At 38.8% G+C, this 19575-nt stretch overlaps 1 protein-coding gene across 11 annotated transcripts in view; it reads right to left on the bottom strand.

Moving 5' to 3' along the window:
• The window catches only part of tjp1a (tight junction protein 1a), a 108096-nt gene that overhangs the window by 21519 nt on the left and 67002 nt on the right, over positions 1-19575 (bottom strand). For 6 of the 11 annotated variants that reach the window (XM_088412222.1, XM_088412228.1, XM_088412224.1 and 3 more), the window contains 8 exons: positions 9194-9250; positions 7873-7997; positions 7688-7790; positions 6202-6529; positions 5469-5575; positions 3553-3721; positions 3254-3386; positions 580-716 (listed from right to left, as the gene is read on the bottom strand). In XM_088412222.1, the coding sequence (XP_088268348.1) occupies positions 580-716; positions 3254-3386; positions 3553-3721; positions 5469-5575; positions 6202-6529; positions 7688-7790; positions 7873-7997; positions 9194-9250 (1159 nt within the window). The remainder of the gene's footprint in view (positions 1-579; positions 717-3253; positions 3387-3552; positions 3722-5468; positions 5576-6201; positions 6530-7687; positions 7791-7872; positions 7998-9193; positions 9251-19575) is intronic. The other 5 variants (XM_088412223.1, XM_088412225.1, XM_088412230.1 and 2 more) reach the window with 1 other exon arrangement.

The raw sequence follows: 19575 nt of genomic DNA, 5'->3' as shown, positions 1-19575 counted from the left end.
CATCCACTAAAGCCAGACATACTGCGGTGTCAACAAAAGTCAAACATTCATTTATTTCTCCTTTCACTCTGAAGCAAACTGTTCATTTGTACTTTCATTCAATCATTCTATCTTTATAGAAAAGTTTTCATCAAAATAAGGAGGCGGGCTCTATTCCGGGTTTTCTCCAGGTATTTCAGTTTCCGTCCACGTTACAAAATCATGCCTGGTAGGTAACGTAGGCACTTTAAAATTGTCCTTAGGTGTGTTTGTCATTGTGAATATTGGTGCGTCTTTAGGTACACCCAGCCCACTGCCCAGACAGCTGGGATAATCTCCAGCAAGCTCGCCACCCTTGTGAGGATAAGCGGTTAAGATCATGGATGGATGTAAAAGCAATAATAAAAAATGATTGGCAGCACACAGACAATAGTGGCTGAAATTATCATTGATCTAGAACTTAACGTTACCTAGGATCAGTTTCGAAAACAATTGCTGCCTTGGGTTTAAGTCACTTTTATCGTTTGCTGATGTTTTTTTTTATTTTCTTGTTTCTTGAATGACAAATAGGTTGGATGATAAAAGGAAAAAACTATGTACCAGGCAGTGGCGGTAACTGTTTGTCATCTTTGGAGCTAGTTTGGTCACTGGCCTGAGACAGGACACCATCATCAGAGCTTTTGACTGGCGTGGACAAAACCAATGGTTTCGATCGCTCTTCGTCTCGACTTCGATGGCTGAAACAAACAAATGCCACTTTCACGTAACTGAAATCTCAACACCAAAATGACAGTCGCAATTGTTTACTGTTTCTTAAAGGGACACTGTGTAAAAATTAGATCGTTCTCACTATGGTCAGCAGGAGGTGCTGCATTTACCATTATCCATAGCTATAACAAACATGGTATCCTCCACAGAAGTGCCACCCCCATGTGATCTAATTTAATGATAACTAGACCTATGATTATATTTAAAACATACTGTCGGAACACATTTTTTTGCAAGTTTTATCATTTATAATCAGTTAATTTATTGCTTTTTAAAGCAAAACTGTCTAAATTTTACACAGAGTCCCTTGAAAGGCTTGAATTATTAAATGTAAAATTTAGAACTGCCAAACACATGATTCGGCTACAATAACAGAAACAACAAGATAGAACAGCAATGATAACAGATTATTATTTCAAAAGTCTACGCATGCCCATATATTAGGCTTGTGAATTACACACAATACAATAGATAAACAAAAATAAGAAAACCAGCGCTCTCCCAGGAACTTTTGTATTGTCATCAACATTCAAGTGCATTGTGGCGTCAATAAATATTAACTTTCACACATACTTAATACAATTTTACCTTCTGTATTTTTTTACACTATTTGTCAAGTGTATTTTGTGTATAATTGAGCATTAATCGGTAAACTAAATATGTAGTTGTGTATAAAACAAAAAGAAAATAACCACTCCTTCCTTGTAAGAGAACTTAATGCACTTTTGTTTGTGAAAAAAATAAGCAAGGTCGGACTGTGCATGTGCGTGTGTGTGTGTGTGTGTGTGTGTGTGTAATGGGGGGAGAAGTGGGCGGCATGGGTGGGGGGGAGGGTGGGAAGAATGAGGCATGAGGCCTAGTGAGAATGGGCTGTGCTACTTAAAACAATAGTTGAATTCCAATCTCATCACATGACTGCTTGCTAGAACAGCACTTGAACTGTACTAAGTCTTTTGGTTTGAAAAAAGAAAACAAAATACACACACACACAAAACTACAAGCTTTTACCAATACAGTAAAAAAAAATACATGAAGTAAATATTATTACATCAGATATATTTTGTATGTTTTACGCTAAAAAATGCATGCAAAGATCTTAAGACAAGTTTTCTTCCTTTCTTTGACCTCAACTCATTTTATACTGACTTACGGATGTTTGTCTATCATCATTCAAGATCAAGAACTACAACCATGTGAGCTTAACGGCGAGCTGCAGCCCGTAGAACAAAGACTCAAATTGTCAAATCATCATTACACTGTTGTAAAAACTATTTCTTCTGAAAAAAATGTGTACAAATGTATGTGCCAAGGATGTAATGCTTGAATGATAAGGAACCAAATGCTGGACAATTGTGCCATTAACAATTGCAAAAATTACAATAACACACTTGAGAAAAAAAAACCCACACCTAATCAAAATAATAAAATAAAAAGTGAAAGTGTATTATTGATAAAATAAAGAAATAGAAATAAAACACAATAAAGTAGCAATTACTCACACATATGTCTGGGTAAGCTGCACCATGACACTAAAGAGGATCTGCAATGGAAGTCCCAGAGAAACTCGATTTCCTACGCTCAAAATACACTCAAGCCCAATAGGAGATACTCTGCATGAAGGGAGTTTGAAATGATTTGATCCATTCATAAACACTCTACATGTCTTGTCCAAAGGACAAGAATGCATCTAAGCCCTGCAGCCAATCAGGTTAAGCAAACCATCTGTCCTCGGGCAAAGCACTGTGGGAAGTATGTCAAATTCCTTTTATCCTCCTGAAACGGAGAGATAATAAAACATTCATTCTCTTACGTCACAGTCTAGTGACAGGCAGTATTTCCTCTTCTACCGCTTCAGCCACGTATTTTTCATAATATGAAAGCTGGATAAACTGAGACTGTGATTGCAAACAAAGTATGAATACTATGCTATCTTGTATTTCTGTATAGAAATGCATGAATAGATTTTATATGAAAATAGGTTAAATTAAAAAAAAATGTAATTTCAAAAACAAAATGAAGCATATGATGAGTTGTCACTCGCATGGATAAAACGAGACACCAATAATGGTTTAGAAGATGAACTGCACACCAATCCGGTTGATAAGGCCTTCAAAGAAAATCTATTTTGTTCCACACAATATCAGATTTTGTATTTTGTACCATCATGTATTACATTTTTTTTATTTTTGGAGACTGGAGCATGCTTTCGTAAAAATGAATCCCACATAGTCTTTTGAAGAGGGATCCTCAATATCCCTTTCCTCGCAAAGCCCGAGTCTGGAAGAGTCATATTGATGACTTCAGGGGGATGTTTGATGGCTGATTCATGCTATGTCTTCAGCTATTGACTTATCCATTAGTGGTGGCCAGTCAGCACCAAACCAGTGGGTGTGAACTTGATGTATATGTGTGCAGCAACGGGAGTGTGGATGAATCACAAGGCACGTGCCCTACAGATGTGTCACACATGTTTAAATCAGTAGTTTGCACATGACTGCGGCAGTACCTGCCATTGATGATCTGCCGAGGTGAGAGCCGGACATGGTCTGATGGCTCATTCTTGTCGGGTGAGCGTGACCGACCCCGGCCACGAGATCGATTGGAATGCTCTGATGTCAGCGAATGTATTTCTGAAATGTCTGAGAAAGTCAAATTACATTTTTATTTGAAGTGTTCAGAAGTCCAACATTTAATTTGAAGTCCAACAACAAGGGAAATGGACAATTGTCTATTGAACACAAACAAGAACAAATAGATCCACCGGTCACTAGCCGCACGTTGCAACTTTCAAGTTTGTTATCTCACCATCTCTATCTGAGTTATTAGCTGACGGAATGCTGTCATCTAGGTCAGGAATGTTCAGGAGCGTGGCTCGATCATCTCGCTGAACAACCATTTTCAGCTTGCCCTTTGATCGCTCAATCAGCTTCTTGGCGTCTATCAATGAGAGGTTCTCAGTAACTGTGCCATTGATCTGTTGCGGGAAACAGATGAATGTTCATTAAGAAATGGCATACTCGTGTGCAATGTTTACAATCAGTAAGTAACCAAAGAATCATTACGAGAAAAGGATTGAAAAAGTCTGACAGTGGATTACACAATGGAACTATATTACACATTAGCTCTATCTGTAGTTTCTCTTTTGCAAATCTGTACTAATGCTAAGTTTTGATTGACTCTCATTTTGGTATTAATCAGCCAATATGTTCTTCACTGTAGCAGTAGGTTTCATTGGTGGTGTACGGTATTAATGAATCATAGCGCAAGTTGCAACGTCTATTAGTTGCGCATGAATCGAATGGCGATTTGAGTGGGCATTACAAAGCGAGTATCAAATCCAAATGCCTGCACTTTGATCAGAATGTAATGTTGCAATACTGTTCTGTGTACTGTTTCATTAATGGAGGGCTTAATGTATAGAAATTAGCGACAGTATGTGGGTGTGCAAGTGTCCTAAGGTGGCAGCTAGCAAGCGAGTTTGTCAGGCTTTTAACTTGGGAGAGGGTACCCTTACCTATTTGTGGATGTGCACGGATAATTATGGTAATTAGCCAACTACCGCATTTTCCGAACTGTAAGGCGCGCTGGACTATAAGACGCACCTTCAAAGAATGGCCTATTTCAAAATGCTTTTCACATACTGCATAAGCCGCACCGCGTTATAAGGCGCATAGAATAGAACCTACAGTAGTGGCTGCGGTTGCGTTAAGCATCCACTAGATTGAGTTACACTAAAGGGAATGGCAACAAACCAATCAGAAAGTCAGTCAAAAACATGATAATCATGATTAAGACAGACAATCAGAGATGATTTATGGAAAGTACAATCTGAATGAGGAAAAATACCTCTTGATTACATTAAAAGACTGTCTGGATCAATGATCAAATAGATCAAATGAAGGGTTTAAAAGAATATACATTAATTATCATTCAATTCAATATTAAACTGAGAACTTTTTTTTTAAACAAATTGCATCCGAAAACCTAAAATATGTTGTTTTGTTGGTTTAAAAACAGTTTCTGGATTCATTTTATAAAATGGCGCTTTTTTTTTACAAAAACTTGCATTTTTTTGCGCCTTGTCCCCATATAAATTGCTTTAAAAATTGGAGCACATATTGCAAATCAAAATTTCAAACAGTCTGTCATAAAACTTTTATTGTAACAAAAACATGTATAACTGAAATGCAGTGGTAAAAATGGAAGATTTTACATGTTGATCAAGTTTTTATTTCTTTCATCCCCAAACGTGAAAACTCGCGGTTTATGCGCTGTATAAGGTGCGCTGGATTATAAGGCAGAGAAATTTTAAGGCATTCAGGTGCGCCTTATAGTGTGAAAAAAACAATAATTACCTTTAAATCAGCTTGTCAGTGGTTTGGTCAATAAAGCCCAGCATATCAAACCTCTGTTCCAAGTGTCTTCTCAGCCAGTTAGGTTAACATTAGAATGCAGCTGGTTCATAAATTCAAGCTGGCTATATTCAAACTTGTATTTTGATTTTTGTACAATCAAGCACTCTATCCTAGATAAGTATGAATCAATGCCAGGCTGTGTATAGCCACGAGGCCTCATACTGTACATCATGATGGAAGAATGTTTAGTTTTTCCATATGAACATCATAAATGCAACCGCCGATCGCAGCTTCTTTCACACTTACAATGCAACAAATTAAAATCTTTTACACACAACCTCATGCAATCATTGTTTATTCTCTCACCTTTAAAACAACATCTCCCTCCTGGATGTTTCCATCCCTGGCAGCAAGGCTCTCAGGTGAGATGTCCTTCACAAAGATGTGGCTGGCTAGCCGCAGTCCATATTCTGCTTTCGGTGTTGAAATACAAAACAAAAAAATGTTAGCAGAGAAAAATGTGACTAACTTTACGTCGGCGGTGTCCAAATTACGGTCTGTGGGCCATTTACAACCACCATCCATTTTTCACCGGCCCACACCGCATATTAAACATGACATTTGAAACGCCAAATCGTGGAAAAAAAGCGGACAAATAATGAAAACATAAAAATAACTATTTGCAACAATCCTGATCTAAAACTATTGTGAATAAAGATACAGAAATTTGATGAGGAGAAAAAAAATTACGTTTCTTCAACGTTATGCACTGTTCTAATTTATGAGGACATCATATCAATGATCCTCAAGTAAAAATGCCACCCAAAAATCTTTAAAATTCCTTATTTGCCTTATTACTTTTAATATAAAGCTGTGTAACAGATCATCACAGGAACTACAAAATGAGGACACTTAAAAAGTTTGCGTGATGGATTTTAGCATATTAAATTAATCTGTCAGAATTTTTAAGTGGCCCTTGAATCCCTCCATTTTTCTGTATGAGGCTCTCAAACTAAAAAGTTGTAAAATTGTGTAACCTATAACAGATTGTGTTCTATAATGTACAGTCAGGTGTTTGGGTGGACATTGTGCTGCACACCTTCATTTTTCCGCGACTTTACAAGTGTGACTTTGGAAGGCCTGCTAGGAGCAGAGGAGGCTTGAGACCGTCGATCCGAGCGCGGCGAGACGCTCCTTTCCCGCGAGGCACTGTGATCCCGTCTTCCGCCGCTGCTACGTTCACGATCGTGCCGCCGACTGCTGCTCGTGCCGCCGCTTGCGCCGGCGTAAGCACTTTGGCCAGCACGACCACTGCGATGCTCATAGCCGTCTTCCTCATCGCTTTCCTCTTCCTCATGCTCTGACATGGTCTCCCTGTCCCCTGGCCGAGAAACGGGGATCTGCACTTTCCTTTTCCTCCGAATGGTCTGCGAATTAAAAAACAGGAGTCTTAAGGCACACGGAGTCACAATGTTTCACAATGGCATTACAAAAATTAGCATTAGCAGCATGACAGTACAGCCAGAATTTAATCACTTGCCCTTCGGACGGAACTCATCTAAGTTGATACATGGGCCTGTTTGAAATGCATGTCCATAAAGCGCACGGATGTTTGAAATTGTCCAAAACCCAGATTTATAAACATGAATGTAGGTATTTTTATTTTAAAATACAATATTTATCTTCTAATAAGAGGCTAACACAGCTAATGAACACAAATGAACACAATGAAAAAAAAGTATTTTGTCAACACTTTCAATGAATATCTCTTTCCATCTTCCATGCTAATCAATCTACAAAGTAAACATGTTAAAAATGATTTCAAAATATGTGCAACATAAGTATTATATAAAGACTCACAGTTTGGTCAGAACACTTCTCTTCCCAACTTCTATGTTTATACATGGAAAGCTAAAATAGCCTTGACTGCCTTGTGGCAAAATATTTTCCTCGCGAAACTATTTATTTAACATTATCTATTGACAAATTTGCATGTTCTCTTTGTTCCAGCGTGGGTTGTTTCCGGGTACTTCGGTTTCCTCCCAAAAGCTTAAAAACATGCATGGTAAGGCTAATTGGACACTGCAGATTGCCCTTTGGTGTGTTTGCGAGTGCGATAGGTTGTTAGTCACTGTGTGCCCTGCGATTGGCTGGCAACCAGTTCGGGGTGTCCCCCGCCTACTGCCTGAAGACAGCTGGGATAAGCACCAGCGTGCCCGCGACCCTAGTGAGGATTAGCAGCTATAGAAAATGGAGAGATCGCTTATCTAATGACATTGATCTTTTGTCTGTCGCAATACAAGGCCTCTGGCACGGATATTGATTGACCATATATGTCTGTGATTTTGCATTGCATTGTAGACCCTGCCATATTGCATGTGCACCAGGATTCACTTCAGAGTTCATGCGGAATCATAGCTTAACTAGTTGCGGACAGTTAGCTCCAATTGAAAACTAGTTTTAGACACACTGAAAGGTTCAATTTTGTTCGGTGGTTGGTCAACACAAGACAGTAAGATTAAAAAAAAAAAAAGAAGACAGAAAAGAGGGCCGCAAAACCCTTGATTTTCAAGTGTCAGACTTACTATCTTTGCATTTTTGCCACTTTTGCGCAGTTGTTGCACAGCATACGCATGCTCTACGTTGTCCATAGACACTGCATTCACCATAACCACGCGGTCATTTTCTCTGAAATAAATAAATACATAAATACAATCAAAGATAATTAACACAGAGAAAGACATTTTGAGGGGATGTCATGGAAACCTACTGCAGCAACCCCTCTGCTGGACCTCCTTTTAAGACGTCCGATATCACAATGGATGTCTCTCCACTTTGAAAATGGGGGTTGTCTCGCCCACCTGAGATGGCAATACCAAACCCAAATCCAGCAGCCTACACAAACAATGACAAATCACAATATATTAACATGACGTAAAGCACTCCTTCAAACATATAAAATCAATTCATGGAAAGGGCTATTTCCATCTTGTATTTGTCATACTGTAAAAAATGTAAGACAAATATGTTCGTGAACCATACTTCCGCCCACTGCAGACAGCTCTGCAGAAGGAGGTCATGCGATTTAAACTTGCACCCACAAAATCAGCAGAGCGCCAGAAGGCCACTAACTGCAGCCAACAATGAGCTGCTCCTTCAGCTTCACTAAAGCTTCTACTAATTAGATTACAACAATCAGGCCAGTCTAGACAGGTACTCTAGTCAACTTGCTCCCGGGGCACAACAAGATCAATTGGAAAAATAAAAACTACATAACTATATTCATTCATACTTCTAGATGTGTGCGCAGTATAAAACCAGTTCAATACGTCATAGGATACACATCACAGGATTTCATTAATTAGCCGGGCCTTTATTTCCGTAAACATAATGATTTATTACACGCACTTTTGGGACATTGTATACTGTTAAAATCATGGCAACATTTTGAGAAAGGCCATTTTCTGCTCTAGCATGACGGGGTCCCAGTTCACATGTATTTTATTGGTTGAATAGACAAACATTCCCAAAGTCACCCTTCAAAAATGCATTGGAAGTATACCCAGTACAGGTCTTTTATAGCTGCAAGAAAGAGGACCAACTCATATTTTCTGCTGGCCTATTATTTGCCCCAATACCTTGCTCAGAGTACAGCCTTCGAAGCCAATCAGTGGTTCATACTCATTTCTTCTACGTATTAGGATTGGGAGGCACAGTGAGTCTAAGATAATGAAATCTGAACCAGACAAAAAGCAATTCCAAGCATCTCCCTCTTTGCTTTGAGCAGGAAGGAAGAGAAAAGAGGTAGTTAGGAAGTGGTTGCTGATGTCTTTCTTCCTTTAACTTTGTTTCCTGCCATCTGGGCTCCTTGACTATTGTTCCAGCACCATACATCCTGCTCCTACAGCTGGTCCTCTCGGTACGAGGAAAGAAGACATATGATTGGGTAAAGGACATTGAGGCAATGTAGAGGGAGATGATCAGAACAAAAAGGAACTACTTGGCAGTGAGGACACAAGATATGAACAGGGCAGAGGGAAAGACAATAGAGAAGAAATGGCAAAGTGAATTATAGGGCTGTAAGCACCTACCCTGTGAAGGGTCACTGTGTGTTGTTCCCAGATGACGGTTTCTTCCATTGCTGCACTCTGCAACAGAAAATAAAAAGGAGACATTTATTATAGCAAACGATAGTCAATGATGTGGAAGGTATTTCATGTAATTTTTCCATTTTAATAGCAGATCAGCTATATAAAACAGATAAAAGCACTGTGCACATTCATTAAAAACAGAGCAGCTACAAAACAACTACTGGTAATTAAAATACATTGCATCAAAATCACATAACGCACATAACATATTGCCTTGTGAATATTTGAGTTCATTACAAATGTGTTGTGAGTTTATCATTGATTTGCCTTGTTCTGAGTCAAATCACCTGGTGCATTTCGCGTGCCAATTTTGATTTGCATGAAGCTTGGTGTGTACTTGTTTATCGTGAATGTACAAAACTTAAGGTCACATTTCAAGTCAAGGGATCGGGAACCACAGCCCTTTTTGCAGAAAATGTCAACATTTAGCTCCCAAACTCCAGCTCATTGACCCCAAATTTGAGAGTTGCGCTGCTATCAAAAGGTACACCAAGTTTCAAGTTTATGTTTTGTTAAAAAAATTCTGATTTCTGTGGTATTTTGTCATGGAATGGCCTCATTTCTATTATATACAGTATTATACTGTACATGCAAAATATGGTATCATTGGATGCAAAAGGTGTTGCGATTAAGCAAGTAAACATTGTTTATATTGAAGGGAGACCTATGAAAAAGTAAAGAAAACGGTTGTAATAAGGTAGACGACGTCTTGATTTGTTTTCATGATGGGGACCCATAAGTCCACATGTGAAAAAATAAGGCACAACATCAATTTAAGTACAGGGCCACAAGTGAGGGAGCTATGAAAAGCAAGAGTAAACGTGCACATACTGGATTACTCCTGGCTGGGTCATTTGAAAGAGCTGAAGCAAAGATCAAGTAATTTAGCTACTGATCTGTCACGGTGGATTAACTGACGCTACACAAACATCTATTTCTATCACTTATTTTCCAACATTTGGTTGCAGCAACTGTATACTCACTTCTGTTTCCTCATCTTTCAAGTTCTTAAAATCACAAAAGAACAAATCGAACTTTAAGCGTTCTTTGCCTGGACCCAGAATGTAATAATTAGGTCTGGAACTAACATTTGAAGAGTGCTACGTCGCTTGCCTTAAATGTGTTCTCTACATTGCTTGCTTCCAGCTGATGAAGCACCGCTGCTGTCAGTTGTGTCTGCCTGTAGGGAGTGAGGTTACAGCTGTGTGTGGCAGAGTGCTGAGTGCAGTCCAATGTGGCAAGAGAACGAAAAGATATAAACACCACCATGCATGGTAGACTGCACATTAACTTCCACTTCCATAATTTGGCCTTCAAAACATCACACTGTGCTATCTGTCCCCGCCATCATTGACAATGAGTGTCCCATCCTTTATCAGTAAGTTATAGTCATAATTTGGTCCATCATCTTCTCAGCCCATACTTATTACGGTCATTACCTTCCGCTTTATTAATATTGTTTGAACGCACCAAAAAGTGTAATGACAATGGGTCATGGAATACAGAAGCCTCTTTTACAGGATTGTGCAATGTCCACCATTGGCCCAACGTCAATTTATTTATACGGAATATAATAAAGATAGCTAAAAAAAACATCTGGCACGTAGATTAAACATTCCTCTCTAACAACTGTGCCATAGGGCCTGCAACTGACCAAATATTTCAGAAAAAAATTAAATAATGACAACTAAAGACACACGTAATCTCAATTTAGTGAGATACCTGTAGATAATTTTTCAAGCAAAGCGTTGGAAGATGAGTACCAATACTATCGGCACTGGGCAGATACCTAGCCTAATTTGAAGGTATCGGAACCCGAGATGGCAGCCGATACTAAAATTAGCCGTTCTGTTGAAGCAGTTTAACAATCTAGAAAGTACAAATTATAAGAATAGACAGTGCCATTCATTTCATGAAACTTCAAGGAAATGTTGTATTGGAATAGGTAGGTCTTTCCTCAAAATGATGTTATTTTTTTTAATTTGTTTTACTTTTTGTTTATTTATGGGAGAGGGTGTCGAGTACAGATAGGACTAGTGTTCACAAAAAATAGAATAAAATAAAAACATAATTTAAGTGACCTTGTTCACCCCTCGTAGATATTTTGCAAGGAAGCTCATTTGTCTAAGGCACAGATGTCAAAGCCCAGTCTTCGTGGCAGATATCACTCTCAAAAGAAACCTGATTCATATGATTAGGACCATTTACAAGCTCCTGCAGAGCTTTGTGATGAGCTAATCATTTGTATCATCAAGTACAGTATGTTGGTGAGGGAAACATCAAAAACAATCGGGATCCTGGCAGTTGAGGACAGAAGCTTGACACAGTACTCATAGGACTGCTGTTGAAGAGTAGTGTTTGGCTAACGCTGGTATATTTACATAAATATGTATTAATATATACTGACCCTGCTACGAATAAATAAACAAAGAAGAAAAAAGGAACAAAACTAACTGCACTTACCATACTGTACAACATAAGTTGTTGTGGTTCTACACATCTCATGGTTTGCAACAATGAATCGTTTGGCCCCATCCTATTGAAAACAATGTTAACCCTTTGACCTTAATTTCCATGGCAGGTCTGTGTGGATGTTATTTATGTCTATAATTGGCGTGAAATTTGGGCGTCCCCCAAAACTAGCCATCCTTCTCGAGCGCACTGGAGGGCCTCTGTCTGCCACTACAACTCTCACAGTAATGCTGCTATTGTTCCAAGGGTTCTGACCCATTTAGCCATTGCTCCTTCTGACATTCCGAACACATCCATTTCTCTGAAGTGTTTTGTGATATATTCAGCCATCCGTTCACCCATTCAATCATCTAACTGCCCAGGCCCACCATGGGGAACTACACGAGGAACAACAGGATGATTAGGTCATGGAGGTCAGGCAGGCGCCCTTGTCCTTGAACTGTGGGTTGTGGTGTTAGGCACAGAGGTATAAAAAAGAAAAGCATAGCCAATGACTTCTTTCGCTGATTACCCAATAGGGACGTATATAGTATACAAGTAAAGACTCGCTTTTAGCATGCACTCTTTAGCTGAGAACAACCTCCAGAAAGGGAGTGTCATGGATCAAATGAACCAGGAGTTATGAGTGAGCAAACAATCTCTAGAGATACATCCTGGGGCAGATGTAAACAATTCTAAACAATCAACTAAGAAAATATTTTGAAAACAAGAAACCCCCTAACCGCGGGTACATGGCCTGGTACCGGTGCGCATTCGACCTATACGTTAGCATACCAAATGAGCTCACAAATGAGTTCATAAATTGTGAACTTTAGATCTCCACAGTTTTTTATTTAATTTCTCCTTAAACAACAATAGTGTCAAGAAATAAAATTGTTCAAATAAAGCAACAAACTGTGTGTGTGTGTGTGTGTGTGTGTGTGTGTGTGTGTGTGTGTGTGTGTGTCAATAGAATTGTGACCAACCTGGTGCTCTGCCTGTCCCTTAGACAAGTTTGAATATTTACTGAAACTGCAGCTTGCACTGTCATTGAGACTATCATGGTAATTACTATTCACTGCAATCTGAAATGATAATTAATATGCTAGCTGATTGAGTGTGAGCTATAATCAGCATCCCAAGCATGATACAGTGTATCCGGGTGGAAGTCTGAGGAATAAAGCAATTATGACAAATTAGTATTTTATCATCTGCTTTTACTTTCATCAACATTTTTGTTGAACAATCTGACAAATTCGGCAGCAAAAGCCTTGTGCTCTCTTTCACAAGAATCTACTTTGTTACTAGACATTGCAGGTCACACAAAGAATGCAAACCATGCACGTCTCATTCTTTAAACAAACAAAGCACAAAAATATTCATGGGCTATAGATCAAGGTTTGTTTAAGTGAGTACTGTAGTGTGAAACAATAGTGTACTTGATGTTGCCCAAACTAATGGTAGCCTAGTGTATTTATACTTCCATATTAGTCAGGCTTGAACTATGGCCAGTAAGGCCGGGGGCTGGGAAACAAAGAGCAGCAATCAAACCACACATGACTGTGCATACGCGCGCGCACACACACACACACACACACACACACACACACACACACACACACGATGTACAGGGTCTCTTTGTTCAAGCCTGCCTTGGCCTGATAAAAACTCACTTAGACTCTTCAAAGGCGAAACCACGGATTTTAGGCATACTGATGAAGTGAATGAAACATCAGTAATGACATGGACAATGATTACATGCTAGGAAAAGCCATAAAACTCTCGGCATATAGGACTTGTGTCATCATCTTAAAAATAAATACAAATATATCCATTGCGAGTTCACACGCCAAAAAAAACTCTGTTGCCAAGCATCACCAAAGAGGTTAGCCAAAAACAGCCACAGAGCTTGGTCACATAATCAACTTGAAGGCAGTGAAACCCCAAATCGATTTTGATCGCAATCACCTGAATCCGAATACGCCTGAAAATAACACATTCCTTTCCCATCAGAACAAGCCTTTCTTAAACAAATTGAAGACTACTGTAGAAATGTGAAAGAAACAAGTATTCCATTGTGGCCAATGACCTGTTATCCAAGTTGCCCATTACTTACCTTTCTAGCATCCTCTTAGCCGAAGCACAGGAATGATTCAAAATAGCAAGCGGAGTACAAGCTCATTATCCACTTGAACAGGACACGATAGTACAAGTTATTTTTTGCATATTTGAATGTTGGCTAAGATCAGAGTGTGCGTCTTCTAGAGAGAAGAGTGAGTTAAAGCCCTTCCAATGTTTTAGATCAGTGTTTCTACACTCCTTGACAGCCTGAGGCAGGATGTAAGCGAGAACAGCCACAGCACCCACAGGAAAACACTGTTTCCTGTTTGCAGGAAATCACTTCAGCTTCCACTGAAAAGTTGAAAATTCCTCCTTATATAGCTCACCTATTCTTATGGCCTCGTCACTTTAGGAGGTCCATCTCTTCTTTCAGGATTTGTAAGCAGACAAAAATCCATAATTTGGCTGTTTGTTGAGATTCTGCAGTATAGTGTACAGCTGGTGTGATTTGTTACGGTATGCAAACTTGAAGGGACAACATCTTGTAAGTTCAGAAAAAATGGAATTCTATGAATTCTACATCTAACATTAATTTCATTAATACATAACTCCAACAAGAAAGGCCGCCCTGTGCCAGCATCTTACATTGCACTAGGGCAGTAGTAGTAGTACTGATAAATAACTGAATTTTCAGTCATCCAGAGATGAAACAAGAAATCAATTTAATTGGTTAAGATTTATTATTAAAATAGCTGCCAACTAATTTAGTCATTGATGCATTGCCAAACTAAGTTTGTTTTACTGCAGTGGCCCGTTTTTGTTTGTGCAGTTTTTCAGAATCAGTGTGTAAGCCACTGTGCGGTAGTAATGGGTCACGGGTGGTTGTAGGTAACCGGTACGTTTGGAGAAGTAGCAAACAGTCAATAATGAGCCTTATTTTATGTCGTGTGACTCGGCAGAACACTCACTGCACCAAGCAAGATGGCGACAGTCAGTGGGGGTGGTGAAAAGTTTCCCACAAAAAAACAGAAACACAAAAACACAGGAGAGAACGCTTGACGAGTCGTACAAAGCCTTGGAGCACTTTTCACAAAATCATCTAAATCGGCAGGCAAAATTTGAAAGACAAGCTGGCTTGGCATGGTACGTTCTCAGCCAATCATGTCCACTTCCTGGTTTGTCGGCTTTAGTACCACAAATCAGCGACTGGAGCCTAACCCGAAAAATAGTGGTCGGATGATTGATTTGAAATAATCTACTATCACTCGGCGATAGTTAATTTCAAAGCAATTTTTTTCAAAATAGTGTGCATTCATATTTATTTTTTTGAATACTATTGTGCATGGTAAATGTTTTTGTAACAAATGTGATATCGTTTGTTTAAAAATAATTATGACTCAATGTTTATATGATCAAGAAAAATGGCAACCTAAAAAAAGCAGATTTTAAGATTATATATTTTAGAGTTGTATTTTCAATATCGTGAAATTTTTACTAAAGGTTCTCATACCGTCAGATTCTGATATCGTCCCATGCTTAGTCAGGTATAATTTTGTGAAGCTGTAACAGTAAAGGCCGACAATTCAAGTACCTTGTCTTTATTCTAGTGTAAAGCCTAACCCTAACTATGAAAACGCATTTTTATTACTGGTTTGTTAAAAAAAATACATGGGAAGAGGATGCTGTAAAATAATAATGACATATTGAACTGCAAATTGCAATATTGATTGGGAGTGTGGGGGTGATGTTTTATTTATTACTTTTGTTTTTAAATCAAAAATCTTCAGCACACACAGACAAAAGACCAAGCCCAGATACTGTGGACCCCAACTACTTTGGGGATAGGAACCAGGCTGGCCTGTGACTTAAAAATCTGTGTATAATTAAAGCCAATTGAATGCATTGGGGAAAGAACTAATCTTCAAAAACTAGAGAAACCTGCAACATATGTTTTTCAAGTAAAATGGGGGGTTGTGGAAGATTAGAGTGGGATCCATTTAACTCTTTCCTTGCCATGGATGATAATTCTCATCATGTAAAATACTTATGTTGTTTGCCAGTGACGAGAATTATTTTTCATGAACTGATGGATGAATAAATCTGCGGATGTCCAACTACAGGTATGCAAGGGTTGTGTGCCAATTTTCTTTTTTTTTTTTTTTGAACAGCACATTTACAGTTATGCAAGCTTCATAGTGTACCCTTGACCACTTTGCAGCAAAGTGACATTTGAGAAGCCAGGAAAGTTAACACGATGATGAAATAAACTAGGGAGTACTTTGCTGGCGATTAATGGATCCTTCTTCGATGCACGATTAATAATCAAGACTGACACAATATAATAGAAAGCTCTGATGGACAGAGGCCACTTTTAGAGTAGGTTTTATGACTGAGAGAAGCGATAGAGGACGGCCAGCACTGTGCATACACATGGATGGGTAGATGAGGGCAAATCGCCAATAGGCAGATGACAATGATGATGATGATGATGAGCCTAAATACTGATGTAGCGTTGCGCTAGCATGCTTTAATACGCTTTCGTTAATTAGTCTCAGCATCTCAACTCTGTCATACATCTCTTTGAAAAGCACCACAAGGACCCCTTTCAGCAGATCAAACTGATAAACACATTTACGCACCTCTAACAGACTGACAACTATCTGACAGAGACTTCCTACTGGACGGGTGGTGAGGCCACGAATAAAATACAAAACCTATAATCCAGGCTTTTGGATTAAAATGTTAATCTGAGCCATGCTTTCCTCTGAAGACTATTGCTGCTGCTGTCTCATGACAGCAGATGCAGAGAAATAAATAGAAGGACGAATGGACTAAGGGCTTGTTGGATACAAAACGGGAGACGACTGTCACGTCCGTGCATCCGAATCTTACAGTGCACCGCCACATTCATGAAGACATGCCTCAGTCTCAGCTGCATGTCAACCATTGAGGAAGGCATGTTTTTTTCTCACCCTCAACTACAGATGGGTAATATGGTTTAAAGCAAAGTCAGATTTTTTTCCCCCAAAAAAATTCTCATTCCCTATTTTGATCACTTTTTAAGCTTTAAATTTAGATGAAGTAAATTACATAAGTATTCAAGGCAACTTTTCATTGTTTCTTTTGTATTTCTACTGATGCAAGTTTTTTTTTTCCCCGCCCCCCCTCGTGAGCATGCTTGCACCAACTTCTACAGAAATAACAGAAAGACAGAGGACATTTTTGGTGGTACTGATAATTCATTCATCGTGAGTAAAATAAATAAATAAATAAATAATCAAAACATGAAACCTATAAAAAGATGACCTTTAGAACAGTAAATGGCATGCTGAATGTACATCAATTCAACATAAAATTAAACTGCATGACTCAACTTGGAAAAACCTAAGAGCATGAGTATTGCGGCACTTCTCCTCACAATCTTTTCTCGGATTTTACAGGTGACACAAGGGGACCCCAGCAAAATATTTGTGGCTTGGGCGCATATCTTCGGACTAACATCTCCAATCTCAACAAATGACTGCTTTAAAGACTTTTTATAAAGTTTGTTTTTGGCAATGTTTAGCGAGCACCATTGACTCTGAGACTGCTTTAATGAAGGCTCATTTTTTGGAATATACAAAACAATATGACATTCATTACGTTGTGTTGTCTGGTTCTTGGTGTTAGTTAGACTAGCTAGTTGTATTTTTGAAAAATAGTAATTGAAAGAATAGAAATTTGGAATCATTGACTGTTTTCGTGAAGTACCTCCTGTCTGTTCACGTTTGCGTTAGTAATAACTACAATAGGACTAATACTTTTTTTGGCAGATGACGCTGCACATGGTCAGCATCTTGACGATTTTGACTGTGATCATTTTGTCGCCCATAACAAAAATATCAAAAGTATTTCCATAAAGCAGTGTTACGTGCACATGACGACAAAAAGCTACAGTAGTGTATCTACTGACCCAGACACATGAAAAGCCTTTATTCCATCTCATGTGCAGCTTATCTAGCAGCAAAGTCATCCCAACTCAACCATAATAATTGTTCTCTGCCATTAGAGGCAAAGTGCTGGGAATGAAAAGAAAAGGCAATATTTTGTATTACCTTTCATTTGATTATCTTAAACATGACTATGTATGTAGATTTTTTTTTTTTTTGTATACAAATACTTGGGTCTCTGGAGTACCTGCCCAGCTAGTTTGAAAGTATGCAACAGGGAACTATAACTCAGTCCATTCCGTAATTTTTAAAACGTAGACAGCCAATTTACATAATACAACCCATACATCAAGTTTCTCCACCCACATGACTTGGCATGTGGGTTGGAAAAAAAGTCAAGCAAGCAGTGGCCACAGTCCAGCTGTCCAACAATACCAACCAAAAGGAAAGCTGAAGATCTACACTGTCGATCTTGGGGTGGGCAACTGCTGCCCTTGAGGGCCGGGCCGGTGCCCTGCATTTTCCACTTTTCTCTCCTAACACACCTGACTTAAGCTCATCAACAAGCTCTGCTGGACCTTGAAAATAATCCAAATCATTTGAATCAGGTGTGTTTGAGAGAGACAGGAAAACATGCAGGACACCGGCCCCCGAGGCCTGGAATTGCCCACCCCTGACAAGACATGTTATCACCATTAGCTTATGATAACCAGCATAACTATGTGAAGTCCTGCCTCTATAAATTAAAACATTAATGGTGCATGTTTGGGATGAAAAGAAAGTTCACCCATCTTTTTTTTTTTTTTAATAGTGTTCAAGGTAGACGTGTTTCTATGTAAACATTATGCGAGGGCAGCTCTTAAACAACACTATTGTGAGGGATTTATCTCAAAATTAAGCACCTCTGCAGCTGGCATGCAATTCCGATTCCGCATGAACAATGCGAAACTAAACAAGAATGAAGGTGACCTATAATTAACAATTTTGGGGAATAGACCAATTATGAGCTGGGCTGATCTATGCTGGTCTATGCGCTCTTAACTTCTCTGAACTATTTATTAATGTTTTTACCAGTCTTTGGAATAGACACTGCTGGCCCTGGGATCTGTCTCTGCCTTTTATTTTTCTTTGAAATCAAACTTAACAAGACTTCAGTTGATTTGACACTTGAGAACTTTATTTATTGTTGAAATCTTTGGAGATATTGGGAGTGCACATGAATGACAGAAGAGGGGCCTGGCTGAGAAAAAAAAAAGAAATGTATACGTGTGTGTCCGTATCAGTGTATAAGAAGCCGTTAATACTATAAATAAGCAACTTGGTTTGAGTTTGATGAGCTTAGGGAATGAGTGACATAGAGAGGCAGCTTCGTAGGACAACCCTGGCCTGGGATCCTACTACATTGTTTAAAAAATATGTAAGCCTCTACTAGTATTTAGTGTTAGTCTTGAAGTGTCAAACTCAAGTCCACAATCGCGTGTGTCCAGCATGTTTTAAAGGTTTTTCTTTATAACACATCTGATTCAAATGATCAGGATCATTATGAAGCTCCCGCTGATCTAGCTAATAAGCTAAATAATGTGAGTCGTGTGTGTTGCAAAAAAAAAAAAAAAACTTGGAAAACATGTAGGACAGGCCATTGCGGACTGGAGTATGACTTCGGGATCAAGAGGGTTATGGTAAATAAAAGCTTGTTTTTAACATCCTATAATATGGGGACCCACCCGAGGCTATTCATACGAAGCGGCCAATATACATACAAATTTGTTTTTTGTGCCAAAAGTTGGGTTTTGGGCCTTTTAATCAGGTGTGTTTTGCAGTCTGTTCCACTAAAAATATTTCACTGTTAAAAAAAAGAAATAAAAGGAATGAATGACAAAA

This window comes from Hippichthys cyanospilos, chromosome 4, assembly GCF_059441005.1.
Source record: "Hippichthys cyanospilos isolate Australia breed blue-spotted pipefish chromosome 4, RoL_Hcya_1.0, whole genome shotgun sequence".
Taxonomy (NCBI): domain Eukaryota; kingdom Metazoa; phylum Chordata; class Actinopteri; order Syngnathiformes; family Syngnathidae; genus Hippichthys; species Hippichthys cyanospilos.
The sequence above is the reverse complement of the archived record's forward strand: the minus strand, read 5'-3'. Positions and strand labels throughout refer to the sequence as shown.